Source organism: Gymnoscopelus microlampas (assembly GCF_963454915.1).
Source record: "Gymnoscopelus microlampas genome assembly, chromosome: 6".
Lineage (NCBI taxonomy): Eukaryota > Metazoa > Chordata > Actinopteri > Myctophiformes > Myctophidae > Gymnoscopelus > Gymnoscopelus microlampas.
The window spans coordinates 737,876-761,310 of NC_139943.1; the positions used below are offsets into that span (position 1 = coordinate 737,876).

Consider the following 23,435-nt stretch of genomic DNA (forward strand, 5'->3'; position numbering starts at 1 on the left):
TTATTAAGTAGCCGTGTATTGTGTGTAATAAGCGGGCTGGGAGATTTAAATCCCTCTGGATTTAATCACCCGTCAATTATCCCTTGCATGCTAAACCACACAGGTGTAACGAGGGTGCAATCCCAGTCAAACCATTGGAGTGATTGTGATTGATGGGTGACTGACTGCATGGCAGCTTGTCTTGCCCCATTCATAGGTATCTGTTTCTTATAGAGCTGAGCTGCATCCATGGGAAAAGTCAAGTACACTAATGAAGAACACAGCTATCTGCTTATCAAACATGTACACAACACAATCCTACTGTGAGGAACCCCACTGTCTGTCTGTCTGTCTGTCTGTCTGTCTGTCTGTCCTCTTCCATTTCTCCCCAGTGGGTTGACCAATCAATCTGAACATGCACATAGGCAATGACCATTGGCATACGTAGGGAGAGGGGAAGCCTTTTTCCCCCACAATGTAAGCTGTTTATTACATTTCTGTGAACTCTCACTCAATTGGGTTGAGTGAGAGTTCCAATTGTCCCCGATTCCAATTGTCTAATTAATTGTGCTCTGCTCTCTTACAGTAGCATGCTGGACCCGGGCTCAGGGCTATAAAGAGAGACAGCTGGCTCTATCAAAGTTATAAAGGACTTTGATTTAGACACACACACACACACACACACACACACACACACACACACACACACACACACACACACACACACACACACACACACACACACACATACAACAAGCAGCAGACCTGAGGCTAGTGGGCATGGGCAGCCTACTAGAGGATGGGGCCGCTACACAACCCTCACATCTACAGCTCAGGCCACTATACGCGGCCCTCATACCTATGTGTGTGGCTCTGGACAACCGGATCTCTTTATTTGTCAGTCCTTGTCCCTTTTATGCCCATATATGGAGATCGCTGATGTCATCAATAGACTATATGCCCACATATGGGCATGCCCCCTTTTGTGCCCATATATGGAGCTTCCTGATTTTTTTGCGGCTGATGCCATGATAACACATTTAGGGTAGACAACACACTCCATATTTGGGCGTAGCTGCATTGGGAACTCCTTATATGGTTATGGCTGAGTCAGAATGATGTCAGAGGTCCGCCCGCCCTGGCTAAAATTAGCCAATTTTAATAGCCTAAACTAAAGGATATAGACTGTGCACCAATAGGCCCTACAGTATGTTATATGTTATATGTTGGCCTATGAGTGCATAGGCTATTGTTACAACTAATCGTTTATGCATGGTGTGCATAAAGATGGAACCAACGGGTCCATTTGGTTCCATTTATACATTCTCAGAGCTAAATTCACACTGAGGATTTTACAGTGTAATTACTTTCCTAAAACAACCTAGACCAAGGCTGCGTGTGTCATCACCCACAGCACAAAGCGTCAGGATAGTGTCAGTGATAAGGGGACACATTGTCCCAAAGGGGATCGGAAAATTGTCTTTGGGTCAGGAGCTGGTTGGAGGTAACTGGAGCTACAGCCCCCTGTCTGTCACCATGAGGTGATGACAGCACCTGACACTGGCTGCCAGGGCTGGAATAAGTACTGTAGCTACACAGATTTGTTTACTTACTGTAAGTAAAAGTACCAATACCACAATATTAACAAAAAATATACTCTGCTACAAGTATATGGTCTGATGATGACAGGCAGCACCTGCCTCTGTTAAGCTGCTGCTGTCTTTTACTAGAGTTTCTGCTTTTACAGAGACTATCCAATGAGGGGCCACAACAAACTCTCTCACACACACACACACACACACACACACACACACACACACACACACACACACACACACACACACACACACACACACACACACACACACACACACACACACACACACACACACACACACACACACACACACAAACTTGACTTTGAGACTTGCATAGATACTTTAAGCCTCTACACTCTACAGTTACACAGCATTGTGTCTTTGTCTTTCCAATCAACTCAATGAGCTCCAGCCGTTGGGGTTATTATGTTAATGAAGCTTACAGTTCACATTTAGTTCTTCTGCCTAGCTTTAGTACAAATATATCATATAGCCTATACTTTCTTTTAAGGCGTATATAGGCCTCGCCCAGATAGATGTTGTATTACATATATTAAGTGTTTGTTTGGATAAACTGTAAAATGATCAGTGTTGGAAGAAGTACTCACTACCCTATTGTAGAAATACTCTGTTTCTAAAAAGTAAAAAGTAAAAGTATGGAATTCAAAATTGTAAAAGTACACAACTATGTGTATCAAAATGTAGAAAGTACTCATTATGCAGAATGTAAGTTTTCAAATGCATAAAATGTATAAAATATATTTTGAGTAGTCTAGGGCTGAAATGGTTAATGTATGTTTTGTAATAATATTCAAAATCTAAAAAAAGAAATTAGTAATTAAAGTTTTCAAATAATTGCAGTGGAGTAAAAATTACAATATTGGCCTCTGAGGTATAGTGGAGTAGAAATGAAAGCATTAAACATTGGAAATACTCCACTAAAGTAAAAGATACCTCAAAAGTGTACTTAAGTACAGTACTTGACAACTTGAGTAAATGTACATAGTTACTTTACACCACTGGTTTTCAACCAGTGGTCCGGGGACCACCAGTGGCCCTTGAGGGAGTTCCAGGGGGTCCCCAGCTAAATGATGGATAGGAACCAAATGGACCTTTATGGGTCTGTAACTCTGAGAGTGTACAAATGGAACCAAATGGACCCGTTAGGGTCCATTTGGTTCCATTTGTACACTCTCAGAGTTAAATTAACATTGATTTTATAATATAAATTGGGGTCCCAGAGATAGAAATGCAGGTAGAAATGGGGGTCTGTAGTCTAATGCATGTTAAACTGGGGGTCCTTGACATTAAAATGGTTGAGAATCACTGCTAGAGCCGTAAAAATCGTCTCTTATTGGGGGTCCCTGGCATATCTTTTCAAATGGGGGTCCCTGGGCTAATGTGTGTCAATTTGGGGGTCCTTGACGCAAAAAAGGTTGAACACCACTGCTTTACACCACTGCACTGCTAAATGTCAGTAGGCTATATGCAAATAGCATATATAGCCTACTGACATTAAACACAGTGTGTACTCCTGTAGATAAGTAAAAACTCAGAATTCAGTATGTATTTCACGCAACTTTAGAGAAGGAAAAGCTAAACTAAACATAATGTTACACGTCATTATGTATAAGTAGAACTTAAAGGTAACCGTTAACCTACCTTTAGAGGTAAAGGACAGTCTTCCTCATCTCCACAACATGTCAATGTTTGTCTCTGAAGCTTTTAACAACAAACACTCACTGTCTCGATGTTTCGGGAAGAAACGCACTTCCTGTCAATGACTTTCTCTATAAAGAAACAATAAAACACAACATTACGTCTAAAAAGAAACAATAAAACACAGCATTACGTCTAAAAAAGAAACAAAACGGTGATTGTGTCATTTATTTCATCACGGCGGCGTGTTGTCCTTTGAAGCGCATCGTCTGTGTGGAGACAAGCTGCAGCAGCTGGATGATGATGAGGATGAAGAGGAGGATGATGAGGATGCTGACATGTGGACTATAGCCCCTACGGCAGTGGTTCTCAAACTATTTCATGTCAAGGACCCCCAAATTGACACTTATTACCCCGCAGACCCCCATTTGAAAAGATATGCCAGGGACCCCCATAAGAGAAGGTTTTTTTACGGCTCTCTAGCAGTGATTCTCAACCATTTTAATTTAAAGGACCCCCAGTTTGACATGCATTAGGGCTACGGACCCCCATTTAATGGCATTTATACCTCTGGGACCCCAATTCATATTGTAAAATCAATGTTAATTTAACTCTGAGAGTGTACAAATGGAACCAAATGGACCCGTTACAGACCCATAAGGGTCCATTTGGTTCCTGTCCGTAATTTAGCTGGGGACCCCCTGGAACCCCCTCAAGTACCCCTGGGGGTCCCCGGACCCCACTGTGAGAACCAATGCCCTACGGAACCTCTCTCTCCGCTGTATAGCTCCGAGATCAGGTTCCTCGTTCGTCGGTGCCGTTTGAGCAGGACATAGTCGCACATTTTCCACTTTACATGTTTCTTACCCCTTTCTGCACATCGTATCCAAAAAGTAAAGCTTTTCTGAAATGCTCTCAGATGTTTGAAATTTTAACGCACAATAAAATCTACCCAACGAGTTGAAAAAAAGCGTTTAATCCGCTTCTCTCCTCAGCCGGCTCCATAATATTTTGCATATTAGAAGATGCAATTCAACATTTGACCAGTAGGGGAATCAGTAATGTTATGTTATCTCTCTACGGGCGCAACTCTAGCGCAATGTCTTAAAAACATGTAACCGGATGAAGACAGAGGCAAATTAAATACTTTCTTTGACTCATGGATAGATTTTATGGTGCGCTAGAACTTAAAACATCTGAGAGAGTGGCGGAAAAGCTTTACTTTTTGGATACGATGTGCAGAAAGGGGTAAGAAACATGTAAAGTGGAAAATGTGCGACAATGTCCTGCTAAAACGGCAGAGGGAAACGAGGAACCTCATCTCTGAGCTACACCGCGGAGAGGTTCCGTAGGGGCTATGTGTGGACATGTGTAAACCCACTGTAAAAACAGTACTGTACTTAAGTACAATGTTGTACTTCACTGGAGTATTTCCAATTTTCAATAATTGTACTTCTACTCCACTACATCTCAGAGGCAAATATTATAAATAATTATATATACATATAATTATATATATAAATATATATATATACATTTTACTACACTACAATGATTTGAATACTTTAGTTGCTAGTTACTTTGCAGATATAAATTATTATATTATAAAACATACATTAACCTCTTTAGCCCTTAATGCGGCCCGCAGATTAATATCAGAATACTGATATATTATTGATTTCAGCTGTTACAATTCCAAACATGACCCGCTTTAATTATCAGTTTAATGACTTTATGTCCAATGTATTTGTATTTAAGTTCATAAAGTTAACTTAATCAACTAATCAACTTAATCAACTGAAAAGTATCATTTTTATTTGATTTCTAATGCATTATGCATTTGAAATCAAATAAAAATGATACTTTTCAGTCCAATTAAAAAATATCAAAAAAATAATTCAGGATTCCAATTCCAAAATAGAAAAATGATATAATAATAATAATAATAATAATAATAGCTAATAATACTTTTGTGTATACCAGAATGATGCGGCATTAATTTACGAAAAAAAGTTAAAATATGGAGATAAGAGGAACAACATGCAATGTGGCCCCCTGGAGTGAGTGTGGTAATATAGTGGCCCTCTCCATCATCAAAGTTGCATCACCGCTGTCATAGACCCTATATTTGGGCATAACTGACATCGCTTGCTCCATATACAGATATGACTGACATCACCTTAATGATGACACTAGCACTGTAAACATAAAGTATTTTTCATACGCATTGTGAGCTTGTAGATCTGCCATTTTCAAAAGATTTTTTTTTTACATTTTAGATTTGAAATTATCATAATGAGTAGGCCTACTTTCTACTTTTGGTATACTTTTAAGTACATTTTGATGCCAATACCTTTGTACTCTTCACCATGATTTGTGTGCGTGGGGAACTCATTTGAAACAAGCTCAGTGCTTTTATGAGTCTTCCAGTTTAGTAGACCTCGTATTGTGAATTTGTACTTCCATGTACTGTTGTTCTCATGTCTTACTAAATAAAGTACATCAATCAATCAATCAATCAATCACTCAAGTAAATTTTGAATTCCGTACTTTTATTTGTAACAGAGTATTTCTATATGGCAGTATTGATACTTTTACTTAAGTAAGAAATGAGAGTAGGCTACCTTTTATAAAATGAACCAGATAGCCCCTCGCAGAGCCTTGTACCTTATATTAATACAATTAATATATAATAATAATGTATAATAACGTAATACTCTTGTATTAATCTCTCTCTCATATGGGTCTGGCCCCTCGTTAGGTTATCTCATCGTCTAAATCATTGGTTCTCAAAGTGGGGTCCAGGGACCCCCAGGGGTCCTTGGGGTGGTTCCAGGGGGTCCCGAGCAAAAGTAGTTAACCACTTTATCCATTTATAAGTTGCCTACTCAAAAATAGCAGATATACAAGCTCACAGCGCGTCACGAGCTTGTAGATCTGCTATTTTTGAACATTTTTGAAAAATCTTTAAATTCTTTTGAACATTTTGCATTTGCAACATAAATCTTCTCTTCTTTGGGGGTCCCTGGCTCAAAATATTTTTAGATGGGGCATCATGGGGGTCCGCGGACAAATATATAGGAAATGTGGGGGTCCTTAGACATGAAGAAGTTTGAGAACCACTGCTCTAAATCATTGGTTCTCAAAGTGGGGTCCGAGGACCCCCAGGGGTACTTGAGGGGGTTCCAGGGGGTCCCCAGCTAAATGATGGACAGGGACCAAATGGACCCTTATGGGTCTGTAACTCTGAGAGTGTACAAATGGAACCAAATGGACCCTAACGGGTCCATTTGGTTCCATTTGTACACTCTCAGAGTTAAATTAACATTTATTTTACAATATAAATTGGGGTCCCAGAGACATACATGCCATTAAATGGGGGTCCGTAGCCTAATAATGCATGTCATACTGGGGGTCCTTGAAATTAAAATGGTTGAAAATCACTGCTAGAGAGCCGTAAAAATCTTCTATTATGGGGGTCCCTGGCATTTCTTTTCAAATGGGGGTCCGCGGTCTAATAAGTGTCTATTTGGGGGTCCTTGGCACGAAAAGGTTTGAGAACCACTGCTCTAAATTGTCCCTCGTCAGCTGCCTTCCGCACTAGTACTGTCAAACATGGCGGCTCACAGTGTCTGTAAGGTGTTGTCCTTAGGACGTGTTTTATCCCCTCACAGTCCTCTGTGCAGACTGACATACTCCACAGGCCTGTCCTCTAACAGACCTGATAATAAAGGTGAGAATATGTTTGCTTTTACTTAATATTCCTCCTTTATGTAGAGAGAACCATGCAGACATACAGTACACAGCCTGCTAGCATGTCAGTTAGCCGCCTGCCATGCTAACTAAGTGCTTATGCTGCTGTTATGAACTGGCTTTATCTCTGTACCAGTGGTTTAAAGTAACTAAGTACATTTACTCAAGTATTGTTGTGCTCAAGTAAAAAAATCTGAGTTTTCTTTTTACTTTACTGGAGGGAGTGTTTCAGTAAATCTTTAGTTACTACTGTAGATTAAGATTTTGATTATTATTACAAAACATACATTACCCACTTCAGCCCTATATACATTTAGGCCATTTGAAAATAGCAGATCTACAAGCTCACAATTGTAGATCTGCTGTAGACATTTTGCATAATGAGTACTTTCTACTTTTGGTACTTTAAATACATTTTGATACCAATACCTTTGTACTTTCACTCAAGTACATGTTGAATACCTACTTGTAACAGTCAGCATGTCTACATTGCAGTATTAGATACTTTTACTAATGCAAAAAAATTTAAATACTTTTTTTTACCACTGCTCAGTTCTCAAACTTTTTTTAAATTTCAAAAACCCCTAAACTCTGAGAGTGTGAGTTACTGATCCGTTTTATCAAGGAACACTGCGCGGTCCCTGGACCTCACTTTGTGAATCACTGCTTTATCTCATCTGCTGGTTCTTGTTATTATGCTGAACATATACAGTATCATATATAATTGTTTTATTTCACTAGTTTATGTAGTTAAATGTAGCTCATGAGCCTGTTGTTAATGACATGCTTCCTACACTGTGTTATTGTAAGGATTTCCTGATCGAGGCAGCAGAGGACCCAGAAAACCCAGGAGAGAAGTAAGTCTGTCTCTTTATCAATATCATAAACCCCACAATAAAACCATGCATTGTAGGACTGACTGAGTCATTGATTACGTCATAGCGAATATTCTTTTGGTTACTTTTTCGATTAACCCATTCAATCCGAGAACGCATTCTCTGTCATTTTAGATTTCTTTGGCTTTTAAAAAATAGCAGATCTCATAGCGCGGCAACGAGTGCTGCCCTATGAGCTTGTAGATGTGCTATTTCTTTGTAAAAACGTGAAAATATGTGCAAATCTTTGAATATATATTATTTTCGAGCGAACAATATTTTACAAGTGTTTGCTTAAAACATATTATATTGAAAGATTTGCACACATTTTCATGATTTTTTCAAAAATAGCAGATCTACAAGCTCATATCTCAGAGCTTGTAGATCTGCTACTTTTGAATAGCCAAATAAATCTAAAACGACAGTCATAGATGCGTTCCCGGATTGAATGGGTCAAGCAATCAATTAACCAATCAGTTTGATTAACTGTTAACACCCCTAATGCATCGTTTAAAGAAACGTTTTAATCCTAAACATCCTCCCTGTGTTACTCTATAGTCAGGGGAACCCAGGACAGAGCAGATGGCAGTGGATCAGGACTGGACCGCCGTGTACCCCGCCTGGGCTCCCTTCAGACCCGGCTCGGTGCCCTTACCTGTGCGTATGGGCAAGCCCGTGAGGGGGGGCGTTCCCCCCGAGAAGAAGGGAAACCTGGAGCTCATCAAGGTCTGAACACATCCATGAACACATCCATAAACACATCCATAAACACATCCATAAACACAATGAGAAAAGTGAAGGAGGAAAAAAAAACACATGCACTTCCCCCAATGTCCAGTGAGATAACTGTCTGCCGGATCAGAATAAAACCTTTAGAGCAGACAGACACGCTCACACACACCAAAAAGATCCCATTCGTCACTGTCGGATGGAAAGCTTGCATGTCCAAAACTGCAATGGTGGAAAAAGTACTCACATTTTGTACTAAGTAGAAAGTACTCATTATGCAGACTGTCCCATTTCACAAGTTTTCAAATGTATAAAAATCTTTTGAAAATAGCAGATCTACAAGCTCACAATGCGTCGCATCACGACGCATTGTGAGCTTGTAGATCGGCTATTTTCAAATGGCCAAAATGTATATAGGGCCGTAGCGGTTAATGTACGCTTGGTAATAATAATCTAAATCAACAAAGTAACTAAAGTTTTCAAATAAGTGTAGTGGAGTAAAAATACAATATTTGCCTTTGAGATGTAGTGGAGTAAAAGTAAAAGTACTGAAAATTGGAAATACTCCAGTAAAGTAAGAACACCTAAACATTTTACTTAAGTACAGTACTTGAGTAAATGTACTTAGTTACTTTACACCACCGCAAAACCGTTACTACTTAGTACTTCAGGAAATGGGGGGAAAAATAAGCTGTGTTCCTTTGGATCCAGTGTAGTTATTATTTAGTCACAAGCTCTATTGTGCATCTTGTGTGTGACAGTGAGTCTTGTATGACAAAGTAGGGCATTCATTCATTTATGAAACACTTACAAACATGAAAAGCTGGAATATGGACATACGAGGTTTATGCCTGACAGCCACGCATTAAGAGGATTTTATTTAATGCTTTTTTTGGGTTATATTTTACTTCTACCTAAAGTAGAAATCCTCTTAATTTAATATGAGCTTTTTGGTGTGTATCTCTCTGCTCTAATGCACTGCATTCATAGTTAAATACATAGAGACCCACAGACCTCCCTCTGTGTTTGGATGAGGACCAACCAAACTAAAGCATTGTCTCTTTGGTTAAACTCCAGTAATGATGTCTGTCTGTCTGTCTGTCTGTCTGTCTGTCTGTCTGTCTGTCTGTGATGACAATGTTTTGGGGTTGTATGCATCTATTAAAGGGAATAGGGGAACGGCTATTTTTATTGTAGGATTGTCACTATCATGACGAATAATTATCATACACATAATTGTGATTAAGTAATTTTCAATTATGTTGATTAATAATTGATAAACCTAGAAATCAGCCCAATTGCTAGATTTCTTTTTTTTTTAAACAATCAGCCCTATTTATACCTTAGTCACTTAGTGAGCTTGTAGATCGACTGTTTTCGGTAAAGAGATTTGTTGAGGGAAAACAGGGGGGGCTATTACAGACCCGGGAGACTGATAATGAAGTATGTAGGGTTTAAAAAGATATCTGTGATGTGGGAACGTGCTGTATATTGTCTACTATGGAAATGTGAAGATATGAAGGTTGCTCTATCTCAATACAGGCTGCTAGTAATGTGTGTATTTATAAAACCTCTCTTCCAGATTCCCAACTTTTTGCACTTGACACCAGCAGCCATCAAGAAACACTGTGACGCTCTGAAACGTAAGCCCTTTTTTCAACTAGACAAGCACCTATATATATATATATATATACAGTATATATATGTGTATTCATTATTATTTCATATCAAATAATAATCCAATGGAGGGCATACTAAGTGAGGGGGTGTGGTGTCTTTAGCCTTCTGCACAGAGTGGCCCTCAGCGCTGCAGTCTGATGCTGTGTGTGATGAACACTTCCCCATCAAGTTAACAAGCACAGACTATGTTCCTGCTGGGCTCTCCCTTAGAAACCCTTCTGCTCGCATCGTTCACCTCAAGGTAAGTGTTTCCTCTAGTGCTCTCTTCAGGGTTCCATTTGTAAAATAAAGACAAAACTGGGTGACATTTATGAATCCAACTTCCCCCTTTACCTGTTGGTCAAAGTGTTTAGGTTCCTTTCCTTTGTGAAACATCAAAGTGAGCTGAACTCTGGCGGTGAACTTAAAAAAAGTCAAAGGCACCCCCGTTCAGTTAAAGTTAAGAAGCCTTTATTTGTCCATCTCAAAGAGAAAAAACAAATGGAAACGCAGGTGACCAACATGGTTCGGCCTTCATCAGGGTCCACCTTTACTTGCACTACAATATTTTGCATAGAAAACTGCAAGAGAAAACCATATAGCTTACAGATGATGCTGAATGAATGATAAGATTATAAATCACACATAAGAAATGCAGTGAAAGATCACTGCCTCCTGAGCAGATCTATTTTAAACTGTTACCATAACATTCGCCTATGTCTAGTTTTCGATGTCATGTTCAAAATAAAAAAAGCATAACGGGAAATGAGTATTGCTTTCTATTCAATAACAGTTGTGCTAGTGTTGAATTTAATCAGATTGAACAAAAGTTAGTTTGATTTGAAACTATTTTTTTGCAAGTGTTTACATGACAGACATACCCAATATAGGGACACCAGGTTGAAAGCGGTTAACGAGCAGCCATCTTCTGCAGTGACACTTTGACAGTAGATTAGGATGCTGAGGTAAACATGTTTTAGCCATTAATCCCAGTGGATTAGGCAGCATCAAAGTTAATAATGCAGATAATATGAGATGATATTGCACTGGAAGGGAGATAGATTTCACTGGTAAGTCCCAGAGAGCCAGGAAATAGTGATGCACAATATTGGAGTTTTGGCAGATAATAACCGATTAATTGCACGCTCAAATCAATCGATCGATATGATGGTGATTGCAATACAAGTGATTCTAGGTGCAGATGCAGACTTCTACAAAACAGTAGATTCTTATTACCAGACCTCACAACACGTTATGAGCTTGTACAGTGACTATGTTCGCCACAGACACTTGGTGTAGAGGGAAAAACTGAGCAGACAAAGTATAGATCCCTGGGGGACTAGCAGGGATCTGCACACACACACACACACACACACACACACACACACACACACACACACACACACACACACACACACACACACACACACACACACACACACACACACACACACACACACACACACACACACACACACACACACACACACACACACACACACACACACACACACACACACAAGTATACAGTCGGAGTATATTTATGTTGTCATGTACAAGTGATATAATACAAATCCACGGTGAGACATTATAATCACACAGTAATCTCTTTTGTTCTACAATAGGGTCACTGGTTAATCAAGAGATTTACGTATTGAATGTATAGGGATTTAAACTAACGGTTGACGTAGTTGATATTGAATGACCTGGTTTTAGGCTTGGCTGTGTTTTCATTTTTTCCTTTTTATTTAGAGTAGAGTCTTTGTAGTAATAATAATATTACTATAGAATATGTGTGTGTGATATTTATTATTTTTATGACACATTTCATAAGAAAATGCAGCTCTCAAGGTGCTTTACATTAAAGAACAAGAAAAAGACCAGGAGACCTGGTTGTGCCAGACCTAAGCCGGTGTTGTGTGAAGTCTAATTCTAAAGGTAGGGTAGAAGATATATCTTTTAGTCGTCTTTCATCTCAGAGAAATCAAGGTGCTTTTCCTTGACGTTAGGGAGGTAGACCAAATGAACATCAACATCGGTCAAGGACGGACCCTGTTCTATCTCTCGTTTCCTCTTCCTCTTCATGGACTCCATTGGCAAGGTTTGCTAAATGAATCGAACTTTGTTCGATATACTGATAAGGGGAACCCTAATTTATGGATAACAAGACCAGGATATTTGACATTGAAGGTCTAATTGAAATCTTTGTGTCTTACGTTATATACCAACTGTATTTATACCTGTGACATAATAGTGATGTCACGAATAGTCTGTGCCTATTTATTCATGCATAAGAAACCTAACCACAACCAGACATAACATGTATGGACACATTGGTGACAAAGGCTTGTGTAGGCCATACCTTTCAGGTCTGGCAAAAAAAAGGAAATATGGACAAACAAGAGAAACAAGGTGCTTTGCAGTAAGAGGGAAAACAAGACAAACGTAAAGAGTAAAGCACACAATGAATCAATAATGAAGTTACATGTGGTCTGTAAGAGTATTAGTAGAAATGTGTTATTATATTATTGTCATTGTGATTGTAGGTAAAGCTGTCCAGTCTGAATCTAGACGACCATGCCAGGAAGAAGATGCTGAAGCTGGTCGGGGACAGATATTGCAAAGAGACTGATATCCTTAGCATCACAACTGACAGGTAAAAAAAAAAACGCTTCCTAAAAAGGAGTTTTGCGAACCGTCCTGTTGCGCTGGACGCACCTGGCATCATTTAATGGACTAAACTGTATTTTTTTTCTTACAAAATTAATGAAATCTTTTTGCCGTTACATTTTGTGTCAAATTATAAATTGCTTTAATGAATAGCCGTGTAATAAGCTGGATAATGAATGGTGAGCAGATGGTTGTTGAGAAATAAAGCCCTTCAGGGTGATAAAGACCCCTCCACTCAGGGTGATAAAGACCCCTCCACTCAGGGTGATAAAGACCCCTCCGCTTCAGGGTCCAATTTCTCAGCAATGACCTGCTCAACATTCATTATCCTTTTGCTCATAGGTCATCATTTTCATCTTAATGATTCCTAAACGTCTCCCCCTCCCCCAGTTGTCCTTTGAAGCAGCAGAACAATGACTATGCCATGTACCTGCTGACTGTCCTCTACCATGAGTCCTGGGTAAGTGCTTCATGAGTTTCCTTCTAATCAACATTTTAACGCATCTGTATCATTTTCAGATTTCTTGGCTATTTTTTTTTAAATCGTGAAAATTTGTGCAAATCTTTGAATATATATATATACATTTTTAACTCAAATCTTTGCTTCTGGGGAACACAAATTTTGGAACAAAAATATTTTGAGATGGAAGTACATATAAAATACATACAATTTTGGGGGTCCTTGACATGAAAAAAGTTTGAGAACAACTGATATTATATCAACATTTAGTTTAAAAAAAAGAGAAGACATTTGTAGAATCCCCAGAAGCAAAGATTTGAGTTAAAAATGTTTGCTTTGAGAAAAATATATATTCAAAGATTTGCACAAATTGTAACGATTTTTCAAAAAAATAGCAGATCTACAAGCTCGTAGCGTGGCACTTGGTATCGTGCTACAAGCTTGTATATCTGCTATTTTTGAACAAAGAAATACAAAAATTACACACAGATGCGTTCCCGGTCTCAATGGGTTAAAAGACCCTCTGTCGTCATCACCCCGAAGCAGTCCATGACTCTGATCTCGGTCTAAACCCTTAACCAAACACTCTTTAGTCGTCGTCATCGCACGTTCATTCAGGGTGTTATTCAGTGACAAGGAATTTGAAAAAGAAAGAAAAGTGCCCCATGGCTTGGCAGCAGTTTGTTTGGTCCATCTGAGAGTCTGATCACTGAGACGCCACTTGACTGTGTGGACACATGACACTACTTGGTCAGCCTCTCGTGGTCAAGGGTTGGAACACACTAAAGGTCTTTGTGGTGGGATGAGCACTACAGGTTTGTTCTGCTGCCTTTTCCACTGAGCCATGAATATTTCATGACTTCACCATTCATATATCAGCCCTAGTTCCACAACGACCCCCCCATCCCATCCCATCCCCCATCACCTTAGTCCTGAGCAGTGTTGGGCCGTCACTAGTTACGGTAACCCTGTCGCTTTGTGGCCTTTTTTGGTCTTTCCTCTTCCTTTTTGTTTAATAAGCCTTTCCACGTTTTATCAAAGGACTTGATTCATTGGAAGGGTTGTTTATTCTTTGGCATCACCCCTCTACTCACAGTCCACTGTCTGTCACTATGTCTGTCAGCATGTTTGCCATATCAAGAGATTGTTTGGGATTGGACACAAGATACCATCTGTCCTTATGTGCCCTGACACACATGTCTATATTACATGAAAGCCACACAGATGCTCTGGTGAGGCCCTACTGTATGCCATGGTTCAGGTGTTTGCTGATGTTTTACTAATGTCAAGAAAATCAAAAATCACTACTAACATAATTACAGTAATTACCACTGGTACTGCTAGTACCATATCCTCTCCTCCAACTATGAAGAGCAGTGACGTACCGTGTCTGTATTAGCTTGTTTTGATTTTCAGTGCCCTGAGCACCCAAATGTTGACTGCTTCATGTTGATAAAATGGGCCTTCATAATTCATCACAAACAAGGGTAAGAATCCACATGCAGGTTGTGATCAGAATGGTATTAGAGAAAATATTCACGTGTGGAGCAGGTGTTCTAGTATCAGAAGAAGAAGGTCTCACACACACACACACAAACCCAAATGACAAAAAGATGCCAAGACAGGTCTAGCAAAATAGAAAACCTAAACAAAGAATGTGTAGAATGTGTATTAGTCTGAATGTTAGGTGCCCAGAGGTCCAAATGCAAAAAAGGGAAAGATCCCGCCCACCTACAGTGTGTGGGATCTTTCCTTTTTTTGCACCTCAACATTTTTACCCGTGCTTCAGCCTTTTGTCAGGAGACCAAATGTGCCACCAGCATCGTTTGGACCAGTCACTGAGACACTGGTGAAGACCTGATGGGTCGTAACGTGGCAGTGGACCCCCTGCTGCCTCTTTGTTATTCATGATGCACATTCAACATTTTATTGTTACTGTATCCCATATATTGTATTGTCACTGTCAGGTGGAAACCTTGTACAGTATGTCCACAACCGTTACTTTTCAGAAATGGAAAAACAGAAGAAACTGTGTTCCAAGCTCTTGTTAATACTTTCGATTGGCTAAATATTAATAAAACCCACAGACATACTAAACCACTTTCACTTCAGAAATAGCCGATCTACAAGCTTGTTTTTGCTACTTTTGCGTGACACTCTTGTACGACAGAGCATGAATTTACGAAAAAACATTACAACAAATTTGAAATGTGGAGACACAGGTTTTCTGCTCCAGTCACCATTTACAGGTTCAGTACATGAGGGGAAAGTTCTAGGTTTTCGGCTTGCAGACAAGATTGCAAAGAATGCAGAAAAAAACATTTCTGCCATAACGTTGGTGGTGTTTTAACCACTTTAACCCTGGTGTCCCTATTCTGGGATTGTCATTATGCAAATTCAAACATCTCAAATTTAGAAAACATTTCAGATTTGTTTTGTAATATATATTTTTTATATAATATATATATATTTTTTAAATTGGGCATTACATGGTTAAGAATGTATGGGATATTTTGGGGATAGGCTAATGTCTGTCTTAATTTTAACCCATTGATACCTGGAACGCATCTGTGTCACTTTAGATGTCTTTGGCTATTCAAAAATAGCAGATATACAAGCTCATAGCGCGGCACCGAGTGCCGCGCTATGAGCTTGTAGATCTGCTATTTTTGAAAAATCGCAAAAAATATTTTTTAAATATTTTTTTTAGATTTTTTTTTTTAGGATTTTGAATTTTTTTAGACACAGCCTCAGGTCTTAATGGGTTAATTAGTGACATTTACATAGTGTTACAAAGTAGCTCTTTAGCAGGACACAGTCATCATGTTTTATGGGAAAGTGAGTCCATTAGGGAGACATCAGGCTTGAATGGACCCAGGCCTGCAAACTGACCCATTGTCCGTTTGACATTTCCCTGCAGGGGACGGGGGGGGGGGGGCGGGGGACGTGGGGGGGGACAGCCTCCCCTATCAGGTGTTGAACCTGACACACATTCACATTAAGCTGGCCGGTGGCCATGCCCCCACCAGAGCAACTCACCGACAGGTCATTACCAGGTGATGCCATTAGGCCGGTGGTTCTCAAAGTGTGGTCCGGGGACTCGCAGGGGGTCCTTGAGGGGGTTCCAGGTGGTCCCCAGCTAAATGAGTTGATACAGCCTTAAAGTTTAAAGTTTATCCACTTGAACACTTTTTTTCCTTTTTTACTTTGGCTGTTCGGGGGAAAAAAAATCGAAATCTGCAAAATTGGAATAATTTTTAAAACCACAAATCTTCTCTTATGGGGGTTTCTGGCACATCTTTTCAGATGGGAGTCTCAGGCCAAATATAAGTTTGGTCCTTTGACATGAAAATATTTGAGACACACTGCCAATAGGCCACAAGATGACCCCCCCCCCCCCCCCCCTCCTCCTCCTCCTATTGTGCAAACTGCTACTTTGGGGAGCCTTTTCTCGTTAACGTTTTAGTCACGTTTAAAAAAAAAAGAGATTGTTCTCTGTTGGGAATGAGTGTCCGGAAAAGCGTCCTGGATGCCCTTTAGGGAGGCACAATGGAAGGCACAGTGCTGTGCCCGTCGGCCTGCTGGAAGCTGTGAGAGTGGAGTGGCGCTCGGCTGAGAAACGCAAAGCCCCACAAAGAGGCTGATTGTTGGCAGCCACCGAGGTGATTTTATCTGCCCCGCTCAGGGAGAACGCAGGACCATAACCTGCCTGCCTGGGCCTGGTAATGCCACTGTGTGCTAATCCAGTACCAGCGCTCAAACCTCCTGCCCGGGTCTGCCCGTCACCCACCCAGTGGGAGTCTATTATGTTCTACTAACTGCTCTTTTTGTCTACGAGCTCATAACGTAACGTGCTTCTTTATCGGCTATTTAAACTTATTTTTTTTTCTTGTGGGGCGGGGGGAGGAACTTTTAATTTTGTTCCCCCGAAATTGTTTATTTTTTATTAAAATCGAATAGTTCGATTGGAGTAACTGTTGCGCCCCTATTCACCACAAGAGGGCCACTCGAGTCACTTTTTGCCCGTGCCTCAGTGCCTGGACTGTCCATATTATGTGAAAATGTAAACATGGAGTCTGTGTCCCATGAGCCAATCAGTGCACATGTTGTCCTCCTCAGCGGGGGAAGGACAGGTGGCCGCTGGGCTCTTGGCAGAGTCTCTCAGCGCTGTCTTTTCCTCCTGTCGGCCAAACTCTTTGGAGATGGATGAAATGACAGACATGGCGTCACGACTGTCAGCACCTCATTATTTACTTCTAGCTTTGGTATTTTTGAACTGGAGGACAGTAAGCGGAAAAAGAGATGATGTGCTCATTCATTTCATTTCTCATTCACTGCTGATTGTTCTTTTTTTAGTTATTTGTTACTAAATAAAATGTAAATACAGAGATGACCAACAGAGGCTGTCTCTGTCCTGAGTGAGAGCAGACCATGTTGTTTTTCACTTTCTGTGTTTTAATGTTAAAGTAGTCTCTGCTTGGGATTCGGATACATTAAAAAGGGACGCACACCGATCTATTCTCAGTGTTAATCCTGTGCCCGGCGGCAGCGTCACTCCATCCAGTGTCTTATAGATCAGATAATGTACGGTATAGTTAGTAATGACGGTCATTAACCTCACAAACACCTGGCAAAGAGCACGAGATGCCAGGTTCTATCGCTGCCTTCGCTTTAAGCTGACACACAATGGAGTCTATTGTCCTGGTCAGGGGAATGTGATGGCAGCCGGACAGGGCCGTGGACGGGGCCGCACGTATGGAGAAACCCTATCGCTGTGAGAGGACCAAAACCCCCACAACACACCTGTACAACCTTTTGAAACGTACGCTTATAAAGATACAGTGCGTCGTACAGGGCTACAGCTATTGATACATTTTTCTTAGCCATTCTATGGATTACTCGTTGGAATTATCAAGAAGCACGTTTTATTGTACGCCGTTGCTGTCGGCCAGTGTTGATTTTGACAGCAAGTTTGGATTTAGTTTTAGTCATAGTCTTTTGAATCAAATTCCATTTAGTTTTAGTCATATTTTAGTCATCTGAAATGTTTTAGTTTTTGTCTAGTTTTAGTAAATCTACAGTTGATTTAGTCGACTAAAATGTATGTTGGCCGTGCCTTGATGGCGTCGTAATGGCTGATTTTACACTTGGTTGCGTGCTGAAAATAGCAGATCTACAAGCTCACAACGTGTCGCGCTGCGACGCGTTGTGAGCTTGTAGATTGGCTATTTTCAGAGCGCAACACCCGAGCGCAACCAAACATAAAATGACTTGTCTTTTAGTTCTACTGGATCTCTTCTCCACTAGATCCCTCACTAACATTTTAGTCTAGTTTGTATTTGTTGACAAAATTGTCAATATATTTAGTCTTAGTTTTAGTCACCATAGCTTAGTTTTTATTTCGTTTTTATTTTGTTTTCGGCAGTGAAAAAAGGTAGTCGACGGACATTTTTCGTCATAGTTTTAGTCGACGAAATCAACACTGCTGTCGGCCAGAAACCTTATCTTCATATTTTAACTTTTGTGTTTTTCTGGTAAATTATTGCCCTACATCATACAGTCACACAAAAGCATAAAATGTTGATCTGCTAGTTTTGCCATTTTTGAATTTGAATCCTGAAAAGCAACAATTTTGGTGGTGAGGTTTCCACCCGACAGAGACCATATATATTTTATTTTTTAATGATTTTCATAATCAACTGCTCAAAAATAGCCGATCTACAAGTTCACAACGCGCCGCAGTGCCTTGTGAGCTTGTAGTAAGTCACCGCCACGTACTAGTGTCATGTCCATGGGGTGTACTTGTAGGAAAGGGGAAAGAGGAGACCTGGTTAGACGTGGTTCTGATGAGTGTTTGAGGGGTATAGTAGGATTTAGGGGGCTGAGTGTCTCGCTCATGGACACCTCGACACATAGCCGGGGCTGGGAATCAAACCTTCCCAGGCTCCTGGTTCAGCTATGACCGCTGCCAACAACATAGCCTGTACAAAACTTATGTTTCTATATCAGTGGTGCTCAAACCTTTTCATGTCAAGGACCCCCAACATTATATGTATTTGGCCACAGACCCCCATCTCAAAATATTTTGTTCCAGGGACCCCCAGAAACAAAGATTTGCACACATTTTCACGATCTTTCAAAAGCGCGGCACGAAGTGACACGCTATGAGCTTATAGATCTGCTATTTTTGAATAGCCAAAGTATAACATTATGGTTAAAGTGGTTACAATGAATGACGGGTGCTTTCCCGGTCTTAATGGGTTAAAAACTTGGTGAAACCACATCATAACATAGCAGATAATAATAATAATAATAAAACAACATTTGAGTTTTTAGCTTGAAAACGATCATTTTTGACAAGCGACAGCAGAGCAAAGTATAGATTAGGTTTAACCCATTGAGACCTGGAACTGTGTCATTTTTAGATTTGAGCTAAAAAGCATTATTTTACACTTTGGGCTATTCAAAAATAGCAGATATACAAGCTCATAGCGCGGCACCGAGTGCCGCGCTACGAGCTTGTAGATCTGCTATTTTTGAAAAATCGTGAAAATGTTTGAAAATCTTTGAAAATATATATTTTTAAAGCAAACATTTTTAACTCAAATCTTTGCTTCTGGGGGGTCCCTGGAACAACATATTTTGATGGGGGTCAGCGGCCAAATACATATCATTTTGGGGGTCCTTGACATGAAAAAGATTGAGCACCACTGATATAGAAACATACGTTTTTCAGAAAACAGTTGAGATTTAGGAGACATGTAGAACCGGCTTCAGGTCTCAATGGTTTAAGGAACCCAGACATCAATCCTTTTCCTCCTCCTTTCATTGATCAGAAAACGGAGACGTGGGAAGCAGAGAAGACAGTGGGGGACATGGAGGAGTACTGCTGGGAGGACAGTCCATCCCAGAAGAACATCGTGGACACCTTGGTTCGCATGAAGGTAGGACTGCAACTATGGGTTATCTAATTAGCCTTTATTCTATTGATTAACGTTTTGCTTGTGTGCTATTTTCACTCATTTGACACGTTACCCGCCATGATATCAAACATTAGGTAGGCGGAGGGATCCGTGTATCCACTGGGACAATAACGTTCCAACCGCGAGCAGCCATTTTGGGGCCGTGGCCCGCTGAAAACGGGTGGTTTTCAATGCAAAAAAAAGAAACTGAGTTAGAAGTGTTTTTCTAAAAATCCCATAGTCTGGGTGGGTGGATGTGTGTATTTTTGGAATGACGTCACATCCTACTACTTCTTCTCTGAGTGACGACCGATCATTCCAAAGCTGTGATAGGGCGCTGCTTGTGGAATTTTCAAAAAATAATAATTTGATATTAGAACGCAGATCTGTGTCTTTGGCAGGTAATGTGTTAAAAAAAGATTTTTCCGTTGCCTCGACATGGATAAAAATGGATTATGTTTCATAATCAAATGAACAGATTAGGAGCATTAACTGTTAACACCCCTACATGCAGGTGGTGGAGGAGGAGGAGGAGGGAGGCGCGGAGGTGGTGAGAGAGGAGGTGCTGGGGCGAGTGGAGGTGCAGGAGTACAGGGACTCCGTCACCAGACTGAAGAACGAAGGAGAGAGTGAGAGCACCATGCTGCAGTACAGAGAGGCTGTCAGGAAGTTATTCAATATGTAATCCATTTATTCAATCTGTTGAAATTACTCTTTTTCTCTATCAATTACTCACCCCATGAAGCCCCCCCCCCCCCAGGGGCCTATGCTTGGTCCTCTACCTTTTTCCCCTCCACCAAATCTCTGGGCTGAATCTGGCCCAGCTACAAGCATGGGCCAGATGTTCACCTATTGTGAGAACATGCCCAGAATAGGGTTCATGTGGTTCATACAAGATTTTCAATAATAAGTTAAAGTAAAAACGGACAAACGGACAAACATTTTTTGTTAGCGTTCATACAGTAACCTGAAAACCCTAAACGCTAAACCCAGGTTTCCACGGTCTAAACAAACCCTTTGATGTACATAAAGTGTTCTTCTGATCATCAACACAATGATATGTTGTATTTATTTTCCAAAAATAAACTCTAAACTGTTGTACATGCATGTCTGATACGATAGTCCATCATTCAAGACCACAGACTGCATCGCTACTTTAAAGATAAAAATGTATCTTCATATAAATGGTCCTTATGCTCATTATAAAGATGGCACAGTTTCTGTCTACTTGCTCTGCGTCTCATTGTTGGGCTGCCACAGGAATGCCACCTCTTTAGACATTGAGGTTCAAGACTACATGAAGACGTTGCAGGTGAGCAGATGTGTTTTTCCACTGCATCTTCAACAGTATCCATGCATTTAGCAGACAGTTCATCACCATCTTGGACTGTTCCAAAAGCAGAATCAAGCAGTTGTAGATAAATAGCAGGCAAAGCGTCTGGAGTCAAGTGCTTCACCAGATCTACAGCTGGAGAAAGAAGGCTTTCAAGGATCTTTCTGGATCTCAGAAGATCAGACACAGCAGGATCTTTCATGATTAAATCAACACTGGATCTCCAAGTATCATAGTCAGCTTCCTGAGAGGGTCTCGGTACCTGGCCGGAAAAGGCTCTCAGTCGTTGAGAAGAAAAGTGAGCCGCTTTTTCCTCACTTTAGACTCTGTGCTCAACAACATAACGCTGGAGTTCAGGAGGGTTGAGATCATCAGGAGTAATAGTAAGTATTTGGGGTGAAGTTTTCATTTGCTCTGGTTCCTCTGTTGACTTGAGGTCAGCAATGGATTCACCAATTTGAGACATCATGTCCTTAAGAACTTCCTTTAGTCCTTTCCACTCACATGAGACAAATGTTAAATCAGCCAAATAGGTTTTGGTCTTTGTATTGCCTACACTGTCTGTATACATGTCCCACAGAAGTTGAATAATGAAAGTATTTGCTTTGTCATCAGTGGGATATTTGTATGGCAGAAGAGGCTCTAGAGACAACACACTCCCTGAGGAGTATTCAACAACCATATGGTGATTCAATTCAGATTCAGTGTCCTTGATTATTTCAGACCTATTAAACAGCCCCATATCCCTTCAAAACATCCAATACCTCCTCATAATCCTCCGTTTCAGTTACCCCACTCACCAAAACTGCGTTTGGGATTTTGATACCAGTTTTGTCAAATACCTCCATGATTATTACAAGCTCAATATTAATTTAAATGTTGCACATCAAAAACCTCCTAGCTGGCTCACCAAAATGATGTAGCATTATGCTTAGAGTGGGCAGAGCACAATATAGCTATATATAGGACCAGTTAATTACTGCAGACAGAGGTAGGTGAAAAGTGGAGGAATACATTATATTGATGGCAACATTAAATTAAATAGGCAGGAGTCAGGATAGAAGAAAAATATACTGTGTATTGATCAAAATCAAAATAAAACAAAACATACAACAGTTCAATATAGTCAAGGTATATTCATCAAGGTATCAAAGTCCAATAGAGTCAATAAGCAGTCCCTGGTATTGTCAGGTATGGTCAGAGGGCAATGGCAGTGTGAGGGGAGTGTAGTGTGTAGTGCAGGGGTCCTCAACAGGGGGTCCGGGACAGGGTTACTACAGGGGGGGCCGCCAAATCTTTGTGTGATGTGATTTATTTTTTACATTAACCACTTGAACCCTAGCATCCCTATTCTGGGGAGAACTTTAGCCAAAAATAGCAGATCTACAAGCTCACAACGCCTCGCAGCGCGAGGCGTTGTGAGCTTGTAGATCTGCTATTTTTGGCACAGGGATATAGTTGTCGAGGGAAAATGGAGCAGACCAAGAAAAGAAAAAAAAGTTCAATCTGAAACACAATTTTATACAATATAGAGGGTGCCATGTCATTGTTCCGACGGCTCATTGTTCCGACGGTTACTATACTAACCCTATACCTAACCCTAACCCTAACCTTAACCGCACGCGGAAGCCACGTAGTCGGAGTCATGGGATGTCGGACTTATGTGCAGTCCCCATATAGAGGGGGGTCCCTGCTTCATCTCTCTCTCAGCTAGGGGGTCCTTGGCCTGAAAACGTTGAAGACCCCTGGTGTGGTGTT

General features: G+C 40.5%; 1 protein-coding gene across 1 annotated transcript; it reads left to right on the forward strand.

The window, feature by feature from the left end:
• The first annotated feature begins 6,848 nt into the window (after positions 1-6,848).
• mrps35 (mitochondrial ribosomal protein S35) lies at positions 6,849-21,478 on the forward strand. Its single transcript, XM_084059861.1, has 9 exons — positions 6,849-6,969; positions 7,800-7,846; positions 8,423-8,590; positions 10,176-10,236; positions 10,375-10,514; positions 12,799-12,908; positions 13,313-13,382; positions 20,219-20,326; positions 20,859-21,478. The coding sequence occupies exons 1-9, from the start codon at positions 6,852-6,854 to the stop codon at positions 21,027-21,029; spliced, it is 993 nt and encodes a 330-aa protein (XP_083915987.1). The 5' UTR covers positions 6,849-6,851; the 3' UTR covers positions 21,030-21,478.
• Positions 21,479-23,435: the final 1,957 nt, after the last annotated feature.